The 25,464-nt window shown below is 56.3% G+C and overlaps 2 protein-coding genes across 4 annotated transcripts; one reads left to right on the top strand and one right to left on the bottom strand.

Moving 5' to 3' along the window:
• Positions 1–22: 22 nt before the first annotated feature.
• On the bottom strand, positions 23–15,185 carry BAK1 (BCL2 antagonist/killer 1). The gene is made up of 6 exons (XM_085082921.1): positions 14,445–15,185; positions 9,251–9,356; positions 5,280–5,415; positions 5,058–5,201; positions 1,410–1,590; positions 23–358 (listed from the first exon to the last, which is right to left on the bottom strand). Exons 2-6 carry the CDS (start codon positions 9,324–9,326, stop codon positions 257–259), a joined length of 639 nt encoding a protein of 212 aa, XP_084939047.1. The 5' UTR covers positions 9,327–9,356; positions 14,445–15,185; the 3' UTR covers positions 23–256.
• A 1,116-nt stretch (positions 15,186–16,301) lies between these two features.
• On the top strand, positions 16,302–25,338 carry LOC146426991 (uncharacterized). Of its 3 annotated transcripts, none has more exons than XM_085082990.1 (6): positions 16,302–17,736; positions 17,998–18,107; positions 18,370–18,452; positions 18,892–18,986; positions 20,192–20,290; positions 24,518–25,338. In XM_085082990.1, exons 1-6 carry the CDS (start codon positions 17,063–17,065, stop codon positions 24,594–24,596), a joined length of 1,140 nt encoding a protein of 379 aa, XP_084939116.1. In that variant the 5' UTR covers positions 16,302–17,062; the 3' UTR covers positions 24,597–25,338. The 3 variants fall into 3 exon arrangements, with proteins under 3 accessions (XP_084939116.1, XP_084939117.1, XP_084939115.1); XM_085082989.1 differs by lacking the exon at positions 24,518–25,338 and adding an exon at positions 21,872–22,213 and having other exon boundaries at positions 16,305–17,736; XM_085082991.1 differs by lacking the exons at positions 20,192–20,290; positions 24,518–25,338 and adding an exon at positions 19,817–20,172.
• The last annotated feature ends 126 nt before the right edge of the window (positions 25,339–25,464 follow it).

The raw sequence follows: 25,464 nt of genomic DNA, 5'->3' as shown, positions 1-25,464 counted from the left end.
TCCATCCCAGAGATACCCCATCCTAGAGCTATCCCATCCCAGACATGTCCCCTCCCAGTGCTGTCCCCTCCTCAGCAGCTTTTTGGGGAATCCAACAGACAAAAGCAAAGCCCCCCCACCCCATTGCTCTCCCGGGGCTGCACAGACCCCACAGAGGGAAGGTCCCAGCTCCAGGCCAGGCTGTCTCCTGGAGGTTCCTGGATCCCCCTGGCCCGGGAGGAGCAGAGCAGGGCAGGGGAGCCGCAGGCTGTGTCCCTCAGCGGGTGAAGAATTGCCGCAGCACCAGGGGGACCAACACCAGCACAGCCACCAGCAGCATGTACTTCATGTACACATTGTCCAGGTCCAGTGCCACCACCTGGGGAGGGGACAGGGGGTCAGGTGTGGCCGTGTCCCTGAGCCCCAAAACCTGACCCCAAAACCTGACCCCAAACCCTGAGCCCACTGATCCCCCTGGTGCCCCGACCTTCAACTCCTGAGCCCCAAAGTCTGAGTCCCAAAGCCTGACCCCTAAACCCTGACTCCCCAGGCCCCCCTGACCACCAAGCCCTGATCCCCTCACTCCAAACCCTGTCCCCTCTGACCCCTCTGACCCCAATCCCTGACCCCTTGACCCCCAAACTCTCACCATCCTGACTCCATAACTCCCAAAACCTAACCCCCCTAACCCTCAGACCCCCTGAGCCCTACATTCTGACACCCCAGTCCCCCAAACCTTGAACCCCAGCGCCCTCCAACCCCCAAACCCTGTCCCCTGACCCCCAAACTGATCCCCCACCCCAAACCCTGTCCCCCAACCTCATGACCCCAAACCCGACCCCTTGACCCCGAACTCACTCTCCTGCCCCCATAACCCCAAACCCTGACTCCCTCTGACCCCAAACCCTAAACCCAAGCCCCTCTAACCCCCAAACCCTGACCCCTTGACCCCCAAAATCTCACCCTCCTGACCCCATAACCCCCAAACCATGACCTCCCAAGGCCTAACCCTCTGACCCCTACATCCTGACCCCCAGTCCCCCAAACCCTGACCCCCAGGCCCCTTTAACCCCCAACCCTGATCCCCTCACCCCAAACCCTGATCCCCTGACCCTTCTGATTCCAAACCCTGACCACTTCATCCCCAAACTCTCACCCTCCCAAACCCCATAACCCCCAAACCCTGATCTCCCAAATCCTGTCCCCTTGACCCCAACCCCACCCCTGACCCCCAAGTCCTCACCCTCCTGACCCCATAACCCCAACTCCTGCCCCCTCACCCCCAAACCCTGTCCCCCTACTTCCTCTGCCCCAAACCCTGATCGCCCCACCCCAAACCTTCCAACCCCTCTAACCCCAAACCCCATACCCCCAACCCCTCTGCCCCCAATCCCTGATCCCTCCATCCCACCCCCTGCCCCTCTGCTCACCCATCCTCCCTGCTGGGCGATCCAGTGGGCGATGCGGTGCTGCAGCATGAACTCCCCGAGGTAGCGGGCGATGCGGCGGAGGAAGCCGCTGACCCCGCGCTGCCACACGTGCATGGCCAGCCGGTAGCCAAAGGCCAGCAGGGCGATCACCCGGCCCCAGTTGATGCCACTCTCGAACAGGCTGTGACAAAACAGAGGTGATCCCTGAATTCCTGCTTGGAGCTCCCGGCTCGGCATTGAGGAGCTGCCTGGGCTGGGGAGCTCGAGCTGTGGGGTCAGGCAAGAGGAAATTTCCAAATTCCATCAGGGAATGTCTAAATTGGATATTATAAAAAGTACTTTCACTGGAAGGGTTGTCCAGATCAGGGGAGCTGGAGCAGTGGGGTTGGGATAAGAGGGAACAGCCCTGAGTTGCACCCGGGAATGTTTAAGTTGGAGATTATGGAAAATCTTTTCACTGGAAGGGTTGTCCAGCCCAGGGATCTTCAGCAATGGGGACATGACAAGAGGAAACAGCCCCAAATTGTACCTGGGAACATTTAAATTGGATATTATAAAAAATATTTTCACTGGAAGGGTTGTTCAGACTTGGGGAGCTTGAGTAGTAGGGCCGGGACAAGAGGAAATGGCCCCAAGTTGCACCAGGGAACATTTAAATTGGATATTATGAAAAATTTTTTCACTGGAAGGGTTTTCCACATCTGGCACCACTGCCCAGCCCAGAGATCTTGAGTGATGCGGTCAGGATAAGAGGAAACAGCCCCAAGTTGAACCAGGAAACATTTAGGTTGCATATTAGGGAAAGTTTTTTCACTTAAAGGGTTGTCCAGCCCAGGGATCTTGAGCAATAGGGACAGGACAAGAGGAAACAGCCCCAAGTTCCACCCGGGAATGACTAAGTTGTATGCTATGGAAAATCTTCCCACTGGAAGGGTTGTCCAGCCCTGGCACAGCTGCTCAGGCCAAGGGATCTCAGGCTGTTTGGTTATCATGGAAAACTTTTTCATTTAAAGGCTTGTTCAGCCCAGGGGATCTTGAGCAGTGTGATCAGGATAAGAGAAAACAGTCCTAAGTTGAACCAGGAAACATTTAGGTTGGATATTAGGGAAAGTTTTTTCACTGGAAGGGTTGTCCAGCCCAGGGGATCTCAAGCAGTGTAGTCAGGATAAGAGGAAACAGCCCCAAGTTGCACCCGGGAATGACTAAGTTGGATGCTATGGAAAATCTCCCCACTGGAAGGGTTGTCCAGCCCAGGGGATCTCGAGCAGTGGGGTCAGAACAAGAGGAAACAGCCCCAAGTTGCACCATGGGATGTTTAAATTGGAGCTGATGGAAAGTTTTTCTCTGAAAGGATTGCCCAGCCCTGGCACAGTCACCCTCCCTGGCCATATTTCAAAGCCACATGGCTGTGGCCCTTGGGGACATGGTTTAGTGGTGGCCTTGGCCGTGCTGGGGAAGGGTTGGACTCTGAGAGGGCTTTCCCACCCCAAACCAGGACAGGGACAGGAGTTAATTTAATTTATCTGAGTGTGACAGGGACAGGGGTTAATTTGATTTGCCTGAGTGAGACAGGGAGAGGGGTTAATTTAATTTATGAGTGTGACAAGAGGAGGGACAGAGGTTAATTTACCTGAGTGTGACAGGGACAGGGAAAGGGACAGGGGTTAATACAATTCACCTGAGTGTGACAGGGACAGGGACAGGGTTAATTTACCTGAGTGTGACAGGGACAGGGACAGGGACAGGGTTAATTCACCTGAGTGTGACAGGGACAGGGACAGGGTTAATTTACCTGTGTGCCTTGCCGCCTCAGCCAGCATGGCTGTCCAGACAGGGGAGCAGGAAAAGGACAGAAGAGGAGTTAGACACAAACAGTGGAGAAAAGAAGGAATTCGACACAAACACCGAGCAGAGGGCTCTGGGTGTCACCTGCATGAGGCTCTAGGTGTCACCTGCACAACACTCTGTGTTTCACCTGCACAACCCTCTGGCTGTCACCTGCACGAGGTTCTGCGTGTCACCTGCACCAGGCTCTGGGTGTCTCCTGCAGGCTCTGCCAGCCCATGGAGCATCCCCCATCCCAAGGGATCCACACAGACCAGGCTGGATGGTCCCTGTGCCACCTGGTCTCGCGGGTGGCATCTGCCCATGGCAGGGGGTTGGAGTGAGATGATCTCAAGGTCACTCCCAACCCAAACCATTCCATGACTCCATGATTTCCAGGACCATCCCATCTCCAGAACCTGCAGCTGGGGTTGTCCCTTGGGATGTCCCAGCCTGGAGCAAGGGACAGCAGGACCTGCAGCAGGTCCAGGGCTGGCTGTGCCCCTGAAGGTGACCTGGGACACTCACTTGGTGTCCCAGGGACATCCCCAGCCTCACCCCAGCCCGCTGTGCAAGGACTGGGATGCCTGGGAGGGGAAGATGACCCAAGCAGTGCACAGGAGGAGGAGCAGACAGGCAGAAAGCACAGGAACCATACTGGGAGCTCAGCCAGGACTGGAGGGCAAAACCCAAATGGACAGAGTGAGGTTTGACCCACAGCACTGCCCACACCTGACCTCCCCTTCCCTTCTCCTGCAGCGAGATCTCCCAGCCCACATCAGTGTGGCAGCACAGATCCTTTCCCACGGGAATTTCTCTCTTCTTCTTCTATGTTTTATAAATAAAGATTAAAGTTTCATGCTATTGAAACGACCTTTTGGATACAGGCAGTCAAACCCCTGGGTGTGGCAGGACCTCCCCCTTCTCTCTCTTCCTGATCGCTGGCTAGAGATGAATGGCTCAGATTAAGTTGATAAACTTAATCCTAGCTATCTAGTCCTGGTGCCTGGAAGGCCAAGGTGAGACACTGAGAGAATGTGAAGAATTTTTGAGTGACCGCAAATCCACATACTCTTTTCCTATAAAAAACACCACGAAACCTCAGAAAGGTAGAAGCTTTCTACATGGGCATTGGAGCGTGAAGTAAAGTCTTCTCCCCAGGGTCTGGACGCAGCCCTGTGGTTACTTCCCTGGGATTGAGTGAGGAAGTCTTAATGTATTCCAGCTCCAAAATTGGATTTGGTAAGATCATTGAGTTTCCTAGATTGTATTATTCCAGCTAACTTATAGGTACCTTTCTTAACTTGCATTTCAGCTAGCTCAAGCAAGCATTTCTTAACTTGCATTATAGTTCAAGCAAGCATTTCTTGCATTTTTAACTATTTTTATAGTTCAAGCAAGGTTTTACCCCATAATTGCATTTTTAGCTACCATAGTGTTGCAATTATGTATTCATTGTGTGTTTATGTGTGTCAATCTGTTCTATGTTTGTATGTTTGTTATGTTCTGTGTCAAATAAATGGTATTTTTAGACAAATCGGCCAGATATCAAAGAATCTTGCGAACGGGACTAAGTCTTGGGGAACTAGCTATCTTAAAGTCTGTCAAACTGCAAAAACACATAAACTCCTGTCTCCCATGCAAGACACTGGGCCAATCAATCCCTGGGGGCGGATGATTATTGGTCCAATCTGAATGGCCCTCTGATGTGTATATAAATTGTTAATTAATTAATGATAGTAGTCTTCTCTAGCACTCAAAAGGTCCCGCCTCTTCACTCCGCTAGCGGTCCGACAGCGACACAGAAGAGCGCAGAGGCTTTACCTGGAGGCGATTTTGGTGAAGCACTCGTAGGCGTTGTGCCGCGTGGGCTGCAGGCTCTCCAGCATGGTGCGGAACTCGGCGTCGTAGCGCCTGTAGATGTCATCGCCGATGATGGCCAAGCGCTGCCCCACCAGGCTGCCGGTGCTGCTGGGGCAAACGGGGAGTCAGGCAGGCTCTGGGGCACGGCCTGGCTCGGGGTGAGGGCTGGGAGAGGGGATTTACCTCTCCAGCTCCTGCTGGATCTGCTCGATCTCCGGGTCTCGCGGCAGCTCCGCCCCGCGCTCCTGGCGCTCCTGCTGGTAGCGGTAGAAGGCATAGCTCCGGAACACCTCCTCAGCCTCCTCTGCCACACGGTCCTCTGCAGGGGAATTCCAGGGAAAAGCTCATCTCACTCCATTCCCAAGTGTGAAAAAGACCATTCTCTCATTTTCCCCCCGAATTTGCGCTGTTTGCGTTAACTGGCGTTGCGGAGCAGAAAGGCTTTGCGAAGTGAGGGTTTTGCTGCCCTTGGAAAATCCTTGCTCACTTCTGCTCGTTTGGCTAGCTGGAAAAGCATTCTGGGAGTGACTCAGCTAATCTAGAGGTGGAAAACGAGTTACATAATTGTAAAACAGTTATTAGAATTAGAATTAGAATTTTAGAATTAGAATTAGAATTAGAATTAGTGCTCACACCGTGGTTGGTAACGCCTGATGCTGTTCCTACCGTGGTCTATAGTAGTTGGTTCAGCACATTTGTTGTGCCTCACAAATATGTAAATTCATAACAAACTAACAGTTTAAGAACCCTGGATTTTTGCAATTTTCGCCATACCATTGTGGAGATCGTGTGTTTAACACCTCACACCAGCCTTTTGCAGCAAACCCAAAAGAAGACCCGTCAGAAATGAGTCCTCAGAGAATTAACTGGGAATCCAGCCACGTTCCTGAGATTAATTTTGAATCTAGACAAGTTCCTGAGGGCTCAGCCCCCTTTGGAACCCAATTTAGGGACGAGGCAGCCCCAGGAGTGCCACAACCCAAGGCAGATTGGAGCATCAGCAGCTCCCCCCTCTCTCCACCAGGACACTGCCCAGCACAAACAATTCAGGAATTTTGGATCCAAACTGGATCTGGGGGCAGAGCTCAGCCCAGTGCTGCTGTCACAAGATGTCCTGGACTAGCAGGTTTCAGCTGCTCTGGAAATACCTGGAGTGGGACAGGTGGGACAGTGACCCCCACAGCCACCCCACAGGAGCAGCAACACCGTTCTTCCCAGATTGTTTTCCAGGATAAAAACTTATCAGGGATAGGAATGGTTGGGTAGGATCAGAGCTCAGCTCCTTCACAGAGCACCATCCCCAGGGTTGGGCCAGCAGTGGGGATCCTGCAGGACTGTGGGTTTGGGGACATCCAGCACATCCAGGACACCCAAACCCTGTCCCACCATCCCAGATATCCAGCCTGACCCCTGGAATCTGCATTTCCAACAGGAGATATTCCTGTCTGAGGCTGGGAAGTGAGGGCACAGCAGTGCTGCCCCACAAACCCCACAGAGACCCCAAAACACACCCCATTCCCCTCACGGGGTTTTCCAGCTGGTCCCACCCAGATGGGTGCAGGGAGGGGACAGGACCTGCCGTGCTCAGGTGACACCAGCAGAGGTGAGGGGACAGCACAGCTCCTGCTGCTCTGTTTCCTTTTTGTTTCCAGGAATGGCTTTGTTTGGTGGCAAACAAATCCTTCACCTTCTGGGAAATCAGGAGCCACGAGAGCCAGAAAACGAAACCAGCCGAGTCAGAGTTTCAGGGAGAGGAGGGCAAACACTCGGCCAGACAAGAGGAAACTGCTTCCGGAAAAAATCCCTGGGTCTGACTAGCCAGGAGCTATATTTAGTAACAATAAATTGGACAGGACAGGAGGACAGGAGGACACACCCAGAACCCACTGGGATGGTTTTGGGATTTCTCCCACTTAAGGGATCGGGATGAAGGTTTGGCTGATGGATTTTCAGTGCCAGCAGTGCCAAGGGGAGGTTTGGAGCTGCTCAGGGATCTCTGGAAGGGAGGAAGTGCTCCAGGTCTGCTCCAGACCTGCTCCCTCCATCCCCAGCTCACTCACAGGCAGCCCTGCCGGGACTCAGAGAATCCCAAACATTCAACACCTGCATTTCTGTGCCAGATCCTTTATTTCTCCCTGTTCCTATCTCCCGGGAGCAGCAAAAACTGGGAGCTCTAGCCAAAAATCTCCATCAGCCCCAAACACCCAAATAACCACTCCAGGCAGTAACAGGGACTGGTGAAACCTGGCCTCATCCCTTGGAGCTCAGGAGATTGGGATCAGCTCTGTGGGATCTGCACAGAGGGAGATTCCAGCCTGGAAACAGCCAGAGAGCAAAAAAAAAGCAGCCTCTGGAGATTTCTGCCTCTAGGGAATCCCAACTCCACCTCTGCAGCTGCACTGCACGTGTGGGGTGAGCAGCTGCTGCTGGGTTTGGGGTGATCCCAAGCTCCTGCTGCTGGGTTTGGGGTGATCCCAAGCTCCTGCTGCTGGGTTTGGGGTGATCCCAAGCTCCTGGTGCTTCCTGTTGTCCCTCAATGGTGATTCCATGGGGGATCCAAGCTGAGCTGGCTGATCACTGCACTGTCCTGGCACAACCCTGCCTGAAAGCAGAGCTTCCCCTCAGGGAAATGGGCAGCTGGATTCCCTGTGGGATCTGCACGGCACAAATCCTTCCCCTCTCTGCTCTTTGGGATGAGAATATTCCCACTCTGAGGAGCAGCAGCATCCCCAAAGTGCCTCCCCGCAGAGCTGAGGGCAGTAAGACAGGAATTCATCCACCAAAAAGGAAATTTTCTGCTCCAGGTTCTCACTGGACTAGGAAAGCTGATGCAATTGTGTGTTCGTGAGCAGAGTTGCTCCTCCTCTCCGTCCCACACTGCCAGGAGGAGGAGGAAGGAGCTCCTGCCTTCATCTACAATGCCCTAAAAACACCAGAGGAGGAAGGTACCACCCAGCCTGGGCACAAACAGCAGCAGCCAAGGGCTCCCAACGATGCCCAAGCAAATCCTTGAGCAGCAGAGAAATCCCTGCTGCACCCCAAGGCAGACAAGCCGAGCCCCAGGTGAAATCCAGGCTCAATCCCTGCCCCAAAGCCTCCTCCCACCCCCCAGTCCCACAAATTCCTGCTCCCACCGGAGCCCACGAGGCTTCTGCCACCTCCAAATTGCAGAGGTGGAATTCCTCCCAGTTTTCCCCGAGTTTTGGGAAGCACAGGCATGCTGGGAGGGTAAGGAACCAGGAGCTGGGGTTGTGGCTCAGCGTGCTCAGAGCTCAGGCTCTGATCTGCCGCTGCCTCACCAGGAAATCACCAAACAACTGCTCCTGTTTGGGAATTTTTGTGGACTTTGGCACGGGAAGGACAGGGTATTTCCCTTGCAGGGTGATCACGGGTCTGGCACAAGCACCAGGGCAGGAATGGCACTGCCAGGGCACTGACAGAGCCCTGAAGTGTCCCAGAGCTCCACCACCCCAATTCCCAGCAGCTCCCAGTGCCGGGTGTGGAGAGAGCTGACTCAGCTGGTTTCCCCCTGACCTGCACAGGACAAGGAGCCACCAATGTGTCCCACATTTCATCCTGTCGGGGTGAGCCGGGAGGGTTTCCCCAGTTTCTCCCATTAACCAGGGCTGGGCTGGGCTGGGCTGGGCTGGGCTGGGCTGGCACAGGGACACGGTGACCCTGCCAGGGCACAGCAGAGCCGATGTCACCCCAGACATGAAACAATCACAGGGTTTTCCTGGGTGATTTGAACCCCAAACACCTCCTGCTCTCTCGTGCTCAGGGAAGGAAATCCACACTCCCAGCACTTTGCTCTCTCCACGCCTTCCCATCCCACCTTGCTGCCCACCCTGATAACCCAAAGCCAAGCCCAAAATCCCTGATTATTCGGGATGGAAAAGAACCTTCCAGCTCACCCGGTTCCACCTTCCACTAGACCAGGATGAAACAAACCCCTGGCATCTCCCACAACCACCAGGTACCTCCCACCTCAATCCAGCTCGTTACAGAGCTGATCTGTCATTCCAGCCCTGCAAAAAGCCCTGCAGGCAGGGAATCCCATAAGGGCAAAGGAGAACAGCAGGGGAATGAATAAAAAACAAAGGGGTGAAGCTGCTCCCTCCCCTGAGCACCCCAGAGATGCTTTCTTCCCTTACCTGAGCTCCGCCTGCGCCCGGGGTTCCCCCGCTGTCCCTGTGCCCCTGGAGTGTCACCTTCACTGCCTGAGGCCATCGCAGAGAGCTTTGGGAATGTCACCTTCACCTGGAATGGGATGGAGATGGTGAGTGACCTGCGGTGCCTCCCAGCCTGAGGAATCTTCTTTCTCAGAGCCGAGATCCCGAGGGCTGCAGCTTTTATCTGCTTGACGTGACTCAGATCACTGGTAGAGTGCCAAAAAGATTTTACTTTGTTAAACAAGACTTTACCCCGCTAAACGTGACTCACTGCTGGAGTAAATAGAAGGTTTCCCTCAAAACTTGTCTAATGGTCAAAGTGCAAAAAGATTTTTCCCTCTAAACCTGCCTTGTTGGTAAAGTGCAAAATGACTTTTCCCTCTAAACCAGCCTTGTTGGTAAATTCCAAAAAGTTTTCCATTTAACCAGCCTTGTTGGTAAAATGAAAAAAGAGTTTTCCCTCTAATCCTGTCTAATTGTCAAAGTGCCAAAAAGAGTTTTCCCTCAAACCTGCCTTGTTGGTAAAGTGCAAAAAGAGTTTCCATCTAAACCTAATTGTCAAAGTGCCAAAAAGAGTTTTCTCTCTAAACTTGTCTAATTGTCAAAGTGCCAAAAAGAGTTTTCTCTCTAAACCAGCCTTGTTGTCAAAGTGCAAAAAGAGTTTTCCCTCTAAACCTAATTGTCAAAGTGCCAAAAAGACTTTTCTCTCTAAACCTGCCTTGTTGGTAAATTGCAAAATTACTTTTCCCTCTAAACCTGCCTTGTTGGTAGAGTGCCAAAAAACCTGGTTTTCCCTTCTAAACTTGCTTCATCTTCTTGAAGATCACATTGGCAAAGTGCCACAAAACTGCTTTTCTCTGCCACATGTGGCTCCTCCCTCCCTTGCACACTTCAGATTTTTCAGATTTTTTCAGCTCACACTTTCTGCTAGGAAAATACTGCTTTGTGCACTGAGTCCACTCACCACCCTGGATTCCCCCTCTTGGAGGTTTATGTCATTTGGCCAAAAAGGGACATCACACCTCCCTATCGCACCTGACTTCCTTCCCATTTTTGCTGCAAATGAGTTTCATCCTGCTCTCAGAGAGCTCTGGGCTGCACTGGCTCTTCCTCAGCCCAGAGGAAATTCCCACTCTTGTCTGTTCATGAAGGGCTGTGGCAAAAATTCCTGCACCAAAATATCCCTCTGCACCCTGTGGCTGCAACCGCACCGAGCTCCTGTGACAACCTCGGCAAGAGGTGAGCTCTGATTTCCTCCAGGACTCCAATTTCCTCTAATTCCCCCTCTCCTTTACACCTCTCACCTCAGAAAATAAGGAAATTAAAAGAGAAGCAAACACAGGGCTCATGATTTGCCCAAAGTTCAGAGGTTCAGGGCTCATCACAGCTCCTTCACCCTCAGCGCTTTGGGAGTGAGGATCCCATAGGATTAACGGGATCACAGCAGCTCCCGGCTGCTGTCTGACATTCCAGAGCACATTCCCAGCCCACGCTTCCACAGGGCTGAGCTGCTGGCTTTCCTGATCTGCACCAGGCCTGAGCTCATGAATAAGAAACAATTCCTGATGCTGACACCCCAAAATTTAAATTTATAAAAATAAAGGAAGTGCTGGATACAGGTAAATAACCACCCACAGCTATGGGAGAAGTGCACAACGTGGTTCAAGATCAGATCACACAGGAGACTGTCCAGAAGGAAAAATAAATGTGAGACAGGAAGTGCAGCCCGTTTTCCACTGGGATGGGGCTGGAAGTGCAGAGCGTGGCTTAGAAAACCAGGAGCTCCTGGCCCAGCTGTGCTCAGGAGCAGAGCTGAGTTCTTGTCACCAGGATGGAGATGTTGGGTTTTCCTGCACTTCTGAGGGTGGGAGGGAAGGATTTCCCCCTTCCTCCCCGAGCTCAAACATCCCCATCCAAGGAGCTGGGAACATGATGAGGATCATCAGCTGGGAGCAGAGATAAAGGTCTGGGGAGAGCTCCAGATCAGCTCCAGAGCTGCCTTTCCTTGCTCTTGGAATCACAGAATTCCCTGCCCTGGGGTGGTGCAGGTTCCTGGGATAATGCAGATCCTCTGGGATGATGCAGATCCCTGGGATGGTGTCCATCCCTTCCTCCTGTGCTTCCCCCTCTGCCATCCCAGCCATGTGTCGGGGGTTGAGTACATTTAGAACTTCTTCCCATTCCTGTAACTAAGCAACAAATAGTCGGATGTTTAGAGCGATCAAGTCTTTTGTAAAAGACAAAAGGTGTGCTTGGGCAGGGCAGGTGAAGGGAAGAGCCAGCCCTGGGAACGGGTCTCTCGTGGTTCGGATGCTGAGGGGAGAGCTCTTTGCTTTTCAGCTGGGACCAGAGGAAATCCAGCTGTGCCCTGGTTTTTTCTTCTCCTGGCTGGGTGAGCTTTGATTCAACCTTTCTCCCCACTGGGAAGTGCACGTTTTCCCCCCCCGGACTGCGTTTCCTCGCGGCTGCTGCCGGGAGAGTCCGGCTGCCTCTGCTGCCTGTCCCCACCCTCTGCCGCACGAGACCGCGGCGTCTGCTGTGACTGCAGAAATCCTTGCTACCTCGCTGGGTAGCCGGGAGAGAGCCAGCGCCTGCCCCTGCTGCCCTGCTTTCTCGCTGCTCCGAGCTGCTTCGCTGCCCTGCATGCTTTCCAGCCTGCCCGCCATTACCAGCTGCCTAAAGCTGACCTGACGCTGTGCCACAGCGCCACCTGCAGCCGCTCGGGAGTCATCGCACCTGCCCTGCCCGGCCGGGCGCTCAACAGCGCCCCTGCTGCTTGCAACCGTGATTACACCACACGGGAAAAGGCTCAGCAGCTCACAAGTCATCTGCTATTGGTTTTCTGGTTCTAGTTGTGGTTGCTATTGTTGTTATTGCTTGTTTATAGATACTAGTAAAGAACTGATATTCCTTTTTTCCCATACCTTTGCCTGAAAGCCCTTGATTTACAAAATTAAATAATTCGGAGGGAGGGGAAAAAAATCACATTCTCTGTCCTAAGGGAGGGTTCAACCTCTCTTGGCAGACACCTGTCTTGCAAACCAAGACACCATGGCAGAGCCAAGGTTGCTTCGTTTTGGCTAAAAGTGCAGGGAATAGAGCTTTTCAGCCCTTTGTAAGAAGCACAGGACTACACCAAGTCACAGATACATGAAAAGCAAAAACCAGAAATGATTAAGGCATCAAGCCCACCTGCCCTGCTGTTCCCAGGCTGGGAGCAGCTCTCTGGAGCTGTGGGAACTGGGAACACTGGGAATTTCCCCACAGCCCCAGGATGCTGGCAGGGTGCACCCAGCAAAGACCTCAGAGCTGCCCCTGCAGCTTCTCCAGCCGTGTCCCACGGTGACCCAGACATCCCCACGGGTGACAAGGACTTTTCCCTGCAGCCCTGCCTGGAATGAGTGAGGACTTCCTGGAGCCACAGCTACCTGTGGAGCACAGGAACCCAGATGCAGATGACTCACGATTTGCAGCTTGCACTTCGCTCTGAAGCGCTGCAGGAACTTTTGTTTTCGGTTTCCTTTCAGCCTGGCTGAGCTCTCTGCCCTTGTGACAGAGGATGTCACCGCTGTCCCCAAGCAGCACTGAGGCCCCAAACACTCACGTGAGCACCCCAAAGAGCTCAGTGCTGGCGTCAAGAGAGCCTCAGACCAGGTTGAAAAGGGTTGCTGCCCAAATTCCTCCTGCTTCCCAAATTCCTCCTACTTCCCAAACTTCTCCTGCCTCCCAGTTTCCCCATTCCCCCTCTGTGACAGGAACACCACACTGGGGAGCAGGGAGGGGTGGGAGGAGGAGATGACACCCCAAAACACCCAGAGCCAGCCCAGGGCTGCAGGAAATGGAAACTGGCAGGGCTCAGGGGAGGGTTTTAGGGCAGCCGCAGGGTCTGATCCACCCTGCGAGGTGTTTTGGTCTTGCAGAGGGTTCAGAGCAGCAGCCAGAACGTGGGGTGTGGATTTAGCTGCTAAGGTGGCTAAATTATCTTTATTAGTGCTCCTTATCTTTATCAAGGAGCACTTGCCGTAGAGAATGAGCATTCCTGGATTCCTCCAGCCTTCCCTGATAAAACAAAGATCTTTGCCTCAACTGTTTCTCATTTCCCCCTCATCTCCTCTTCCTACAGGTCTCTGACACATTTCCTGGGTGTCTTCAGGCACACTCACCACTTCTCCCAGCTTTTCTCCAAAGGAAAGTTTCTGAGCCCTGGGTTCAGGGATGGTGGGAGAAGGAGGTGGATCCATGAGGATCCACAGGAACAGCTGCAATCCCCATATCCAAGCCCAGACATGAGGCTCTGAAGTCACCTCCTGACGTGTTCTGAATGGCAGGAAACGGCTGGAGCATCCTTTGGGATGTGAGCCTTTCCTAGCTCTGGGGCACAGCAGTGATTCTGTGAGGCCATGCAGGGCAGTGATCCCTCCTGGGACAGAAATCCTACAGGATTCCTGGGCCTGATGCCATCCCTGCCCCACGACAGCAAAATGGGCACCTTGTCCAGTTTGGGGTTTGTGCAGTTTGGGGTTTGTAAAGTTTGGGGTTTGTGCAGTTTGGGGTTTGTGCAGTTTGGGGTTTGCCCAGTTTGGGGTTTGTGCAGTTTGGGGTTTGCCCAGTCTGGGGTTTGCCCACCCAGCACAGCCCCAAGGTGGGCAAACAACCCCCAAAATCCACAGCCACGGCAGTCAGGGTCCCCCCAACCCCGTGCCCATGCCCAGGTCACAGCCGGGCGTGGTGTCACCCGCTCCTCGGTGGGGACAGCTCTGCCCACCGATGTCCCCTCCCTGACCCCTCGGGCCCTGCTCGGGGCACGGGCATGTCGCGGCTCCTGTCACCACCGCGAGGGTAAAAACCCAACTGCAGCAAATACAGTTAAAAGAGGGGAAATTCCCTTTTGGGGGAAGGGAAATTTCCACTTCGGGGCAGCGACCCGCCCGGAGCGGCACCTCCAGCCCTGGCCAGGGGGGGTTCCTGTACTTTATCCCTGTCCGGGGCAGTCCGGGATGCTGTCACCCCTGTCACCCCTGTCACCTCTCCCGTACCCCGGAGCCCCCCGGAGCCCCCCGCACGCCGCGCTTCCCGGAGCATCCCTGCCCATCCCGCTCCGGCCGGGCCCGGAGGACAGGGATAACCCATCCCAGGGATTTTGGGGAGGGGACAAGGAATGTCCCCCGCCACTCACCTCGTCCCGGCTCGGGGTACCCCGGCAGCTACCGCATCCCCGCCGGGCTCCGCTCCATCCCTCCGCCCGTCTCCCTTCCTGCCTCCCGCCCGGAGCGCGCCGCGGGCAGAGGAAGCGCGCGGCTCGGAGAGGAGGAGGAGGAGGGGAAAAGAAGAAGAGGGAAAAAAAAAAAAAATCAAGTAGAAACCCAACCCCTACTGTTGACCATAGAAAGCTGCGAGCGAGGAGCCGCGCTGGACTCAGCTCCCTCTAGAGGCACCAAGCCGGGAGAGCACCGAGGGGTTTTTGGGGGGATCTGGGGGTTTTTCGGGCTCCTCGGGGGGCTCTGGAGAAGCTGAAGCATCGCCCGGCCCCGGGCACGGCGCGGTTCAGGGCTGCGGGGTTGGCAACGCACAGCCTGGCGCGCCCTCCCTGCCAGGCTATCCCGGGAATCTTCGGCTCCTGCCGGGCTTTTCCAGCGGTTTTGGGAGCTTTTCCTTCAGGCTGCACCTTGAGCTTTGCTCTGTGCCTGTTTCCCCGGCCGGGAGCTCCGTCAAAATCACGATTACAGAGTTTTCTGGTTCCTGGGAGGGAACAGAAATAAAAAAAAAAAGGTGGCAGAGGTGACTCCCACCGAGTGCCTCGGGAAATTCGAAATCCACTGAGATTTGGGGAAATCGCAGCAGCTCGAGCAGAGAGCGAGGTGATCCAGCCCTGGAGGGCTCAGCAATCTGCCCCAGCTGATTTCGCTCTCCTCGCTGCCTGGGGCACTGCCAGGGCCGCGGCTGGGCTGGGAAATGCCAGATAAGCAGAGCGTTTCGGGCTGGGACAGCCTGATTATCGCATCACCGCTCTGCCCAGCGGCAGCAGAGCTCCGAGGGCCCGGCGGGGTGTTCTCCAGAGGCAGAGATTTTGGAATTCTTGGCTCGCCTGGCTGAGCTTTTCCAGGGAAAGTGGGAAAAGGAGGGGTGGGCTGGTGGGGACACTGCTCGGGCACAGCCTGCTGAGGGTGGGGCTGCGCTGGTGGGGAAAAGCGGCTGGTGGAGGGCGAAGAAAAGGATTGCCGCTGTGGCTGAGGGGACAGGGAGTGGGACAGAGGTGTCCCAGCCAGAGCTGGCCTTCTGGGAGGGAAGATCGGCATGGAGTGAGGAACCAAATAACGGGGACTGTGCCCACCAGGCTGGCAGTGAGGGGGCTGCTTCCCCCCGCAGAGAGGGTCTTGAGTGTGTGTTGAGGTCCCACCATCACCTTTAATTCTTGGGGTGAGTTTTGGGGGTGAATGTGGCTGATGTCCCTGCCTGCGGGTGACCCCAATGTCCCCACTGACCCACCGCACAGCCAGGCTGAGCTGTGGCCAGCTTGCAGCAGTTCTGACTCCTGCAGGACTCCTCCTGTGCCTCTGCCCTCTCCTCTCACACCAATCCGGGCAGCTCCTGCCTGTTCCTCCCCACCAGCTCCCATTCAGCATCCCCAGGATCACCTCCCTGAGCGGCAGCGCTGGGGAGAACTGCTGCAATCACCAATTCCATCTCAGCCCTTCCTTCCTGCAAACCACTTCCCTTCCACCTCAGATGTGTTGCAACAACACCTCTGGCTGTGGAAAACCAGCTGGGAAAGTGGCACTGAGCCGCCGGCAGCATTTCCAAAAATTCCTTGCTGTGAGCCACCTCTGCCACAGGCTGCTCCTGCTCTGGTGCATCAATGCACAAGTTTCCAGCCGAAAACCAGAATTCCTCTAATAATGAGGAAGGAAGGGAAGAAAGGAGGGAAGGAAGGAGGGAAGGAGGGAAGGAGGGAAGGGAGGGAGGGAGGGAGGGAAGGAGGGAGGGAGGGAGGGAAGGAAGGAAGGAAGGAAGGAAGGAAGGAAGGAAGGAAGGAAGGAAGGAAGGAAGGAAGGAAGGAAGGAAGGAAGGAAGGAAGGAAGGAAGGATCCAGCAGTGCTGTAAATCCTGCGTGCAGCTCCGCGGGGCAGCCAGCCCGTGCTGCTGCAGAGCATTTGGGATGTGGAATCAACAATTCCCAGCTGGAATTGCCGCCCTGGCTCTGCCGGTGCTGGTGTGAAGTGTTCCCAGCTTTCACCAGCTCCTCCTCCCTCCTGTGGCTGGTGGGGAAAAAAAAAAGAAATAAAAGAAGGATATCGATCTGCGGATGGAAATGCGCTCAGCAGCTGTGGGGATGGAGCAGCTGGATTGGGGATTCTCGTGGTGTCTAAATCTGTGCTGGGGACGGGAAAACGATGGGAAAAGGGACGGGAAAGGGGAGCTGTGCTCAGCTGTGCATCGCCAGCCCTGCGTGGTGGCAGCTCGATGTGACAGTCCCACCCTGCCCGTGGGCAGAGGCTGCGCGCTGCTCCAGGCAGGGAACAGCTGGAAGGTGGGAGAATCTGGGCTTTCAGCAGTCAGGATGTCACAGCACTTCTGCCTGAGGGGGTTTGAGGGGAAAAACCTCATTCTGCAGCCAAGCAGCCGCTGGGCTCCGGAGCCAAGGCTGGGCAGACAGCGACAGTGGCAGCAGCCGGGGGAAGTCGCAGGGCAGAGCAAAGCTGTCCCCTCTGTGCTGTCCCCAGCCCTGTCCCCCTGTCACTGCGGCTTGGGGCAGTTTGTGGCCGTTGTGGCCGTTTGAGCTGCTCGCTGGCCCCGATGGCCACCCCGATGGCCACCCCGATGGCCACCCAGGCTCCCAGCCAGCCCTCCCTGCTCCAGCTCCTCAGGCGGCTCCTGGGAGTCCCGTGGTGGCCACGGAAGCCCCGAGTGGAGGAGCTGGGGGCAGCTGAGGGGTGCAGCAGCTCCCCGAACTGGGAGCACTGGGAGGATGCCAGCAGGAAAAGCCACCCGGCCACTTGGGCTCCCTGCTGTCCTTCCCCTCTCCAGCTCCTCAGGGGGCTCCTGGGGCGCCTGGGGAGCCTGTGGGGGACACGGCAGCCCCGAGAGGAGGAGCTGGGGACAGCCGAGGGTCGCAGCAGCCCAGGGCAGCGCTGGGAGGGCAGCAGCGGGGAGAGCACGGAGTGCCTGCTGGGGAGGCTGGAGGAGCTCAGCTTCAGGGGCTGCCTGGTGATCGACACCAGCGACGTGGAGCTGCTGGTGGCCAGGGACAGGCTGGGGGACAGGCTGGGGGACAGCCCTGAGCTGCTGGTGGCCGGGGACACGCTGGGGGACAGCCCTGAGCTGCTGGTGGCTGGGGACACGCTGGGGGACACGTTGGGGGACACACCTGGCAGCCCCACAGCCCCACAGCCAGCAGGCAGCCAGGGGGACAGCGAGGAGGGGACAGGAAAATCCACGCCGGGACATCCCAGTGGTGACACTCCGGAGAGGTGAGAGTGGGCTGGGGTGACACGGGGCAGAAAGGCCAGCTGGCTGCGGTGTCCCCGGGCAGGGAGGGTGGCCCTGAGGGACAGGGAGGAGCAGCTGATCCCGCGCAGTTGGGGTTTGCAGGAGGCTGCTGGGTTGAGTGTTGGAAAATCCATTTTTTCCCCCGACCTCCATCAAACTTTGCCGTGAGCCCAGTGCTCCCAGTAAGGCCCAGCTGGGACATCCTGCACCCACTGCCACTGCTGCCTGTGCTGTCCCCGCAGGATTGGGGTCCCACCAGCTCCAGGTGACGATGGTGAAGCTGTCACCAGCCCCGAGCCAGTGCCGTCCGTGGGCTGTGATGCAGAATGGGAGAAGGAGAAGCTGCTGGAAGGTGAGGGCAGGGCTCTGAGGGAGGGGAAATCTCCCCTCAGCCTTCAGGACCTGCCTGGTGGTCAGTGAGGAGTGGGTGGACATGGAAAACTGGCCAGGGGATGTGGGAGGCTGAAGCATTCCGCCTGGAATGAGTCCCTTGGAATACCTGGAGCTGCCATGGGATCCTCTCCCAGCCACTCCGGGGGGAATGTGCAATTCCCAGATGTGGGAGGGGGAGCTCGGGGGAGTCACTGCTTTTTTGGGGTTGTTTTGACCCACAGGTGAAGGTTCAGAGTCCCCAAAAGCAGAGGTGTCCCAGAACAGGCTCTGGAGGGAGAGCAGGCAGCGAAGGGATTCGGAAAAGGTTGGTGAGAGGATGTGGAGAGTGAGGAATGCTGCTGGGAACACCTTGGGAAAGCTGCAGGAATGGAGCAGCACCGGCAAAACTGCCCCTGGCACTGCCCTGGGGGAGGCTGTGGCCTTGCAGGGCTGTCCTGGTGGTTCTCCCAGGGAATATTTTATTTTTCCAAGGGAATAACCTTGGGATGCTGCTGGGCACAGAGGGCAACACCTGGGATTAGCACTGCCTGTCCCAGTTTGCCATCGGGGACAGGGGACATCTGCTCCGTGCCACGGAGGATGCCAGGGTGACAAAATGGCACAGCAGGGCTGGGGGCAGAGAGAAAGGTTGTTTTTTTTTTTCCCAGCTCAGCTGCTGGTATCAGTTACACCAGAATGGAGCTGTGCACAGAGACACTTTGTCAGCACTGACATCATCCCTTCCCTGCTTTTTGCCACTGCAGATTCCTGCTCTGGGAAGTGTGGTGGGAAGGGAAGAGGAGTCGCTGCTGAGTGGGGCTGCAGAGAGCCCTGCAAAGCCCTGGGATGTGGTCGGGAGGTGAGCCAGGGAGAGCAGAGCCCTGCTGGGGAGAGAAAGAAACTGCCAGAGGGCAGGGTTAGCTAGGATTTCGGTAGGAATTCTCCCATGGGAGGGTGGGGAGGGGCTGGGGTGGAACTCCCAGAGAAGCTGTGCTGCCCCTGGATCCCTGGCAGTGTCCAAGGCCAGGCTGGAGCACCGCGGGATGGTGGAAGGTGTCCCTGCCATGGCAGGGGTGGAATGGGATGGGCTGTGAGGTCCCTTAACGCAACCCTTCCGAGGATCCTGTGGCTCTAAATCTCCTCGGAGCACCAGGTGGCACTCTCCGACTTCCCACCGAGCCAACCCGGCTGGGAGCCGCAGGCAGCGCTGGCTCCTTGCCCCACGCCCGGCTCGGGGCTGCGGGGACCAGGGGACAGCAGGGACAGGACGAGGGGACAGCGAGTGACCAGCTCTGCACGGGCCCGAGCGGTTTTCCAGGGGGTTTTTTGGGTGGGTGGACTCACCTCCCGCACCCTCAGCAAATCCCAGAGCTGTAAAAATCCCACCCAACTAAACCCCGTTGTTCACCAGGTTTGTCACAGTTCCCTCTGGGGGTCCCGAGGGGGTCAGGGCACCTTTCCTGTGGTGTCATCTGTGTCCCCAGCCCGGGATTGTCACCCTGTGCTGGCTCTGCAGGGACACAGGACATGAGACTCTGGGCACAGCGCTTCTCACGTGGAGCAGATTGATCAAATCGATTAAAAATCCCACCAAACCCAGGCCTGGTGCTGTAATGGGCTGTGCTGGGCGTTAATCACTCCGTGTCTGTGTGTCCAGAGCAGCCAACACTGCCAGCTCCTTGTTTCCAGGCGTTGGAAGAGCTGCCAGGCTGCTCAGGACAAAATTCCTTACAAACACCCCTTTGATAATCTGTACAAACACGGGGAAGGCAGGGGAGGCTGAAAAAACTCGATTTAGGTGAGAAATCCAACCCATCCCGTGCTGAGGGTGAGTCCTGAGGCTCAGGATTTTGGGAAGGCTCCCAGATCTTTGGGATGGAGCACTGGGAGTGCAGTGGAAGGGATTTGGGACAAACTCAGAAGGTCCTGTAGGTCTGGGATGATGTGGCCGAGCAGCATCTCCATGCCTGGGTGGATGAAATTCATTCCACGCTGGGAATGAAATTCCAAAGGGATTTTCCTGGCTCTGTGTGTGTTCCTGATGGGTTTCCCTCTCTCCCCGAGGTGTCCTGAGGATGGATGCAGCAGAAGCTTCTGGCTGCTTTGGGAGAAGCTGGGCACGGCTGGCAGCAGGTGGGGCAGGAGCCTCTGGAACGGGCTGAGGTGAGTCTGGAAGAGGAAAACGCCACCGGAGCTGTGACAGGGGACATTCCCCAGGCTGGCTGTCACCGCGGTGTGCCCTGGTCACATTTCTGCCTCTTCCACCACACCATGGTGGCACTGCAGGCACTTGGGCTTCAAGCTGCAGTGGTGCATAAATCCCTTTTTTGGAAAAGCTGGGGTGTCCTGCAGCCAAACCCCACATGCTTCTGTCGAATTTTCCTATGAAATGAGTCCAGTTTTGAGTCTCCTCTGTGAGCAGCTCGGCTCAGCACTCCCTGCCTCAGTTTCCCCGTTCCTAGGAGGGGCTGCAGAGCAGATCCTCCCCTCCAGAGCACCCCGTGGGTCACTGGCAGACCTATAAATACCTCTAAATTTCCGGCTGATGGGAGCTTCGGGCAGGATCAGCCCCGGTTATGGACACCTCCATCCCCCTGGGGAATTCCCGAGCCTTCCCGCGGGCAGGGAGAGAGGAAAAAGCGATTTCCTTCACTCCGGGCACGGGAAGAGCCCGTCTGGAGCTGGGCAGGGGGCTCTGTGCCCTCTCTGCCCGCTGGGCACTTGTGCCTGGGGTCACCTCAGCTGTCCCTTGGGTCACCTCTGCTGTCCCTGGGGTCACCTCAGCTGTCCCCGGGGTCACCTCTGCTGTCCCTGGGGTCACCTCAGCTGTCCCCGGGGTCACCTCTGCTGTCCCTGGGGTCACCCCAGCTGTCCTTGGGGTCACCTCAGCTGCACCCGGGGTCACCTCAGCTGTGCCTGGGGTCACCTCAGCTGTCCCCGGGGTCACCTCAGCTGTCCCTTGGTTCACCTCAGCTGTCCCCAGGGTCACCTCAGCTGTCCCCAGGGTCACCTCAGCTGTCCCCGGGGTCACCTCAGCTGTGCCCGGGGTCACCTCAGCTGTCCCTTGGGTCACCTCAGCTGTGCCTGGGGTCACCTCAGCTGCACCCGGGGTCACCTCAGCTGTCCCTTGGGTCACCTCAGCTGTCCCCGGGGTCACCTCAGCCGTGCCCAGGGTCACCTCAGCTCCCCGTTTCTCCCTCCCGCGCAGACCAGACACATTCTCCTGTCTCCAATCGCCGCATCCGGGGCTGGGAAGCTCCCAAAAAGCTCGGGAAGCAGCGCCAGGGGTCTCAGCCGTACCGGCCGGGCTGTTCCCCCCCGTGCCCCGTGCGTGGGCAGGGCAGGGCAGGGCAGGCTCGGAGCGCTCTGGGAAGCAGCCGGAGATCCGGGCGATGCTTCTCCGGGTGAACCCCGCAGCCCGGAGCCGCACAGAGGCTCCTTTGAGCCGCGGGGGTGTCTGCGCTGAACAGACCCCGATTCACAGCCGGGCAGATCCAGGCAGGACACGCCTGGCGCCGCTCCCGGAGCCGCAGCCGCTGGGAATTGCTGGTGTCCAGCTTCTCCCGCGGAGAAAACAGGGCTGGAGGCGGTGCGGTGCCAGCGGCTGGGCAGCCCTGGGGACGCTGTAGGTCCGGTTTGGGGCAGGGGACAGCCCGGGGGATGGCAGTGGGCAGCAGGGCTGGGGGGACAGTGCCGCTCGGTGTCACTGCGCTCGCTGAGGTTTGTCCCTCCGTCCCTCCCCAGGTGCAGCCCCTGGCAGGGGCGGGGAGCTGCTCCTGAGCTGCCAGCCGCCCCCGGAGCAGGGATGGGCGCTGCTGCCTCCTCGCTGCCCAGCCCGGGCCCGAACTGCTCCTCAGCTCCAGCTCCTGCCTCTCCTTTGCCCTCGGCCTCATGAAAATACCACATTTTCCTTTTCCCGTTCTTGGGAAGCATCCTCGAGTCTCTCCCCACCTCCACTGCCACGGCCTGCCTTCGGTTTGAATTTATTTTATTTTTTTTTCAGATGAAGCATTTACCGTGACTAAAACGTTCTCACTTCTCCCTCTCGATTATTCCCCTTTCCTTATTAAACAGCTCTGTGTTGAATTATTTTCCCTCCTTCCCCAACCCTTCCACCCTCCAGCTTTTTGATTATTTATTCTCCGTGGGTTTGAAGGGCTTTATTCATTAATTCCATTGCAAGAAGAGGCCTCTGGATTTGTCCCTTAAAAGGATCAGCGGGATCGGTGATCTCCATCCCCTGGGGGTGAAACTTTACAGAGATTTGGGAAAGGGCTTGGTTGCTATCCTGGATACTGGAAAGCTGGAATGAGACGATTTTTAGGCTTCCTCCCAATCCAATCCCTTCTGAAGCTCCCCTTTACTATCCTCGGGGTGCAGAAGGAGCATCCCAACCCCACAGCTCACCCCATCCGTGCCCTGCCCCGCCCCGGCTGGCAGCGCTGACCTCTCAGCATTCCCAGGCCGCCGGCACGGGCCGGAGGAGCTGCTGGCAGCGCCGCTCCTGCTAATCTGGGAATTGTATGCCAGGAAGCTCCACACCCAGCCGACCTGCCGGGACAAAGCCTGCGCTCGGCGCTCAGCGCTCCCCGGGCTTCCCCCCGAGCGGCCCAGGCTGCTGCAGAGCGATCCCGGGGCTTTGCTGAGCTCCTCCGGGATGGAGTTTGGAGTGGGATGCTCTGCACTGATCCTGCCAGTCCCCGGGAATGGCACCAAATGGGGATGCAGAGCCCAGACTGGGCTGAAAGCAGGGCTGGGAGAGAGATGAACTCGCTGGAGCGCTCCGTGGTCATCAGGGTGTTTCGTCTGGAGCCTGATAAATTCAGGGTAAATTCAGGGCAAATTCAGGGCAAATTCGGTGACAAATTCAGGGCAAATTCAGGGCAAATTCGGTGACAAATTCAGGGCAAATTCAGGACAAACTCAGTGGCAAATTCAGTGACAAATTCAGGGCAAATTCAGTGGCAAAATCAGTGGCAAATTCAGGGCAAATTCAGGCAAATTTAGGGTATATTCAGGGCAAATTCAGTGGCAAATTCAGGGGAAATTCAGGGCAAATTAAAGGTAAATTCACGGCAAATTCAGGGGCGAATTTAGGGCAAATTCAGTCTCAAATTCAGGGCAGATTCAGGGCAAATTCAGGGCAAATTCGGGGCAAAATCAGGACCAAATTCAGTGGCAAATTCAGTGGTAAATTCAGTGGCAAATTCAGGGTAAACTCAGTGGCAAATTCACGCAGCCATGGTTGTTTTCCTGCCGCCGTGGCTCGGCAGAGCTGCCCTGGCAACATCCCCTTCCCGCGATGCTTTCCCAGGTACCAAACCTCCCTGTCCTTGACACATCCTTCGAAGCCTCGAGCTCCAAATAGACTCCACCGCTGTGCAAAAACCACCCGAGATTTCCCGGGGCGAAGGGAAAGCTGCAGAAAACGCGGGTGGTGTTATTATTAGCAGCCAGCCTGTGCCAGGGCAAGTGTCAACACCATGGGGAGGAAGGGTTTGACCCGGCTGAGTGGCTCCTCCCGGGGTTGTGGGCACCTCTGAGGGTGGCATCTGCTGAGTGGAGCCTGGCAGGGGCAACCAGGCCTTTCCTGGCATCTCCAGGCACCGTGGGAAGTGGATGATCCATCCCTGAAATTTTCTAGGAATGGTTGGACAAACCTCAAAAATCCCGCAGGGACAACTTCCACCAGCCCAGCTTGCTCCAAGCCCTGGCCAGTTTGGAGCTATTTCATCTCTGGGACACTTCCAGGGATGAAATAGGTGCCGTGCCGTGCCGGGCTGTGCCCGGGGAGCCGCTGGGCCCCCGGAGGTCACTTGTCACCTTGTGACGCTGCCACATCCTGCCGGCGGTGGTTGAGGCTGGCTGTTTACAAACAGCGCCGTGCTGCGAGAGCAGGGCGAGCTGCTCACGGGCCGGGAGTGATAAAAACCCTCTGCCAGCCTCCCCTGCGCCGCTGGAAAACCAGATTCCAGCGCTGGAGGTGATGGGATGGCTCAATCCCTGCTCCTGCTGCACCTCCAGCACCTCCAAAAATCCCTTCTTATGTCATCTTTCATGCAGGATGCTGCACCAACATGGAGGGGGGGAAAAGCCTGGAATAACGTCCAGGCTGAGATGTGCAGAGCTGTTGTAAAGTCGCATGACAAATGTGAGCCGCTCGGCTATTCCAGCGATCCGAGCCAACGGGAGAGAATATTTAAAATGAAATATTCATGGGGATCCTCAGCCTGTGCGAGCGATTGAGCTCTGCTGCCTTCTGTGGACTCACACTAATTTATTTTTTATTATGACCCATTTGTAGGATGATGGGGCCGGGAGGCTCCAGGCGGTCGCCTCCAGCTTCAGATCCCAATTTTATTATTTTTTTTTTTTTTTTATAATTTTCAGGTGCTCCAAAAGCACGGAACAGCTCCACGCTCTGTGCCCCAAATTCGAAACCGCTAAGGATGTAGCCTGGTATTTCTGACACACCAAACTCGAGCTCTGGCACAGGCAGATGTTCCTCCCTGCCCTGGCAGCTCAGACAGGCCACAGGGTCCCCTCTGTGACACTGGCACCGCCCTGGGGCCACCGGGTTTGTCCCCTCTGTGCCACTAGCATCACCCTGGGTCGTCATCAAACCGACAAAGGGCACTCACAGCCCCGGGCCAGATGGGAGAAATATTTGCCAAACAAAGGCTCTATTTGCAAGGAAATCCTCTGACTTTCTGCCTCGAAGAGAGCAATGATTCAAGCTCTGGCGCAGGCGTGGGTTGGAAATTCTCCTGTCATGGGCTGAGCGGTTCTGCCATGGCTGCATGGCTGCTTTTCCGGGCAGATATCATCCCTGCTTTACATTTGGGAACGATTTGAATCCCTCTGTAGGCTCCAGATGCACCTAGTTCATGGCTGGAATTGTTCCAGGGGAGGTTGGACAGGGCTTGGAGCAAGCTGGCCTGGTGGAAGGTGTCCCTGCCATGGAACTGGGGGATCTCTGAGGTCTGTCCAACCTGGCCTGGAAAACTTCCAGGGATGGAGCATCCCAACTGCTGCACCCACACAGCCACCTCTGCTCGGCGCTGCAAACAGCTTTGGGGTCTGGATAGAAAACACAATATAACATTACCTACAATCCTTAAATCCCCGCAAAACAAACCACTTCTGCCCTTCCCTTTTCTCCTTCCCAGCTGTAAATTCTGCCCAGCTCTGGCTCTTCCCTCCCCGCCCGAGCCTGTCCTGCTTTATGGCAGCGGCACGGCGTCCCGATTGATTTACGTGCGGAGTCAATAAAGAGTCGCTCCCGCCCCGCGCTGTCCCCTCGGTCCCTTGTCCCCGCTCGGGTGACTCAGCAGCGC

Source organism: Lichenostomus cassidix, chromosome 26 (genome assembly GCF_008360975.1).
Source record: "Lichenostomus cassidix isolate B80296 chromosome 26, HeHo_3.0, whole genome shotgun sequence".
Taxonomy (NCBI): domain Eukaryota; kingdom Metazoa; phylum Chordata; class Aves; order Passeriformes; family Meliphagidae; genus Lichenostomus; species Lichenostomus cassidix.
This window is presented reverse-complemented; position numbering and strand designations above follow the sequence as displayed.

Excerpts from the sequence above, each read along its gene's own strand:
- LOC146426991 (XM_085082989.1), top strand. The coding sequence starts at position 17,063 with ATGGCCACCCCGATGGCCACCCCGATGGCCACCCAGGCTCCCAGCCAG. Across the intron at positions 18,987-20,191 it reads CCCTGGGATGTGGTCGGGAG|GTGTCCTGAGGATGGATGCA; the intron begins GTGAGCCAGGGA and ends TCTCTCCCCGAG. Across the intron at positions 20,291-21,871 it reads AGCCTCTGGAACGGGCTGAG|GTGCAGCCCCTGGCAGGGGC; the intron begins GTGAGTCTGGAA and ends GTCCCTCCCCAG.
- BAK1 (XM_085082921.1), bottom strand. The coding sequence starts at position 9,326 with ATGGCCTCAGGCAGTGAAGGTGACACTCCAGGGGCACAGGGACAGCGG. Across the intron at positions 5,416-9,250 it reads CGGGCGCAGGCGGAGCTCAG|AGGACCGTGTGGCAGAGGAG; the intron begins GTAAGGGAAGAA and ends ATTCCCCTGCAG. Across the intron at positions 1,591-5,057 it reads TTCACCAAAATCGCCTCCAG|CCTGTTCGAGAGTGGCATCA; the intron begins GTAAAGCCTCTG and ends GTTTTGTCACAG.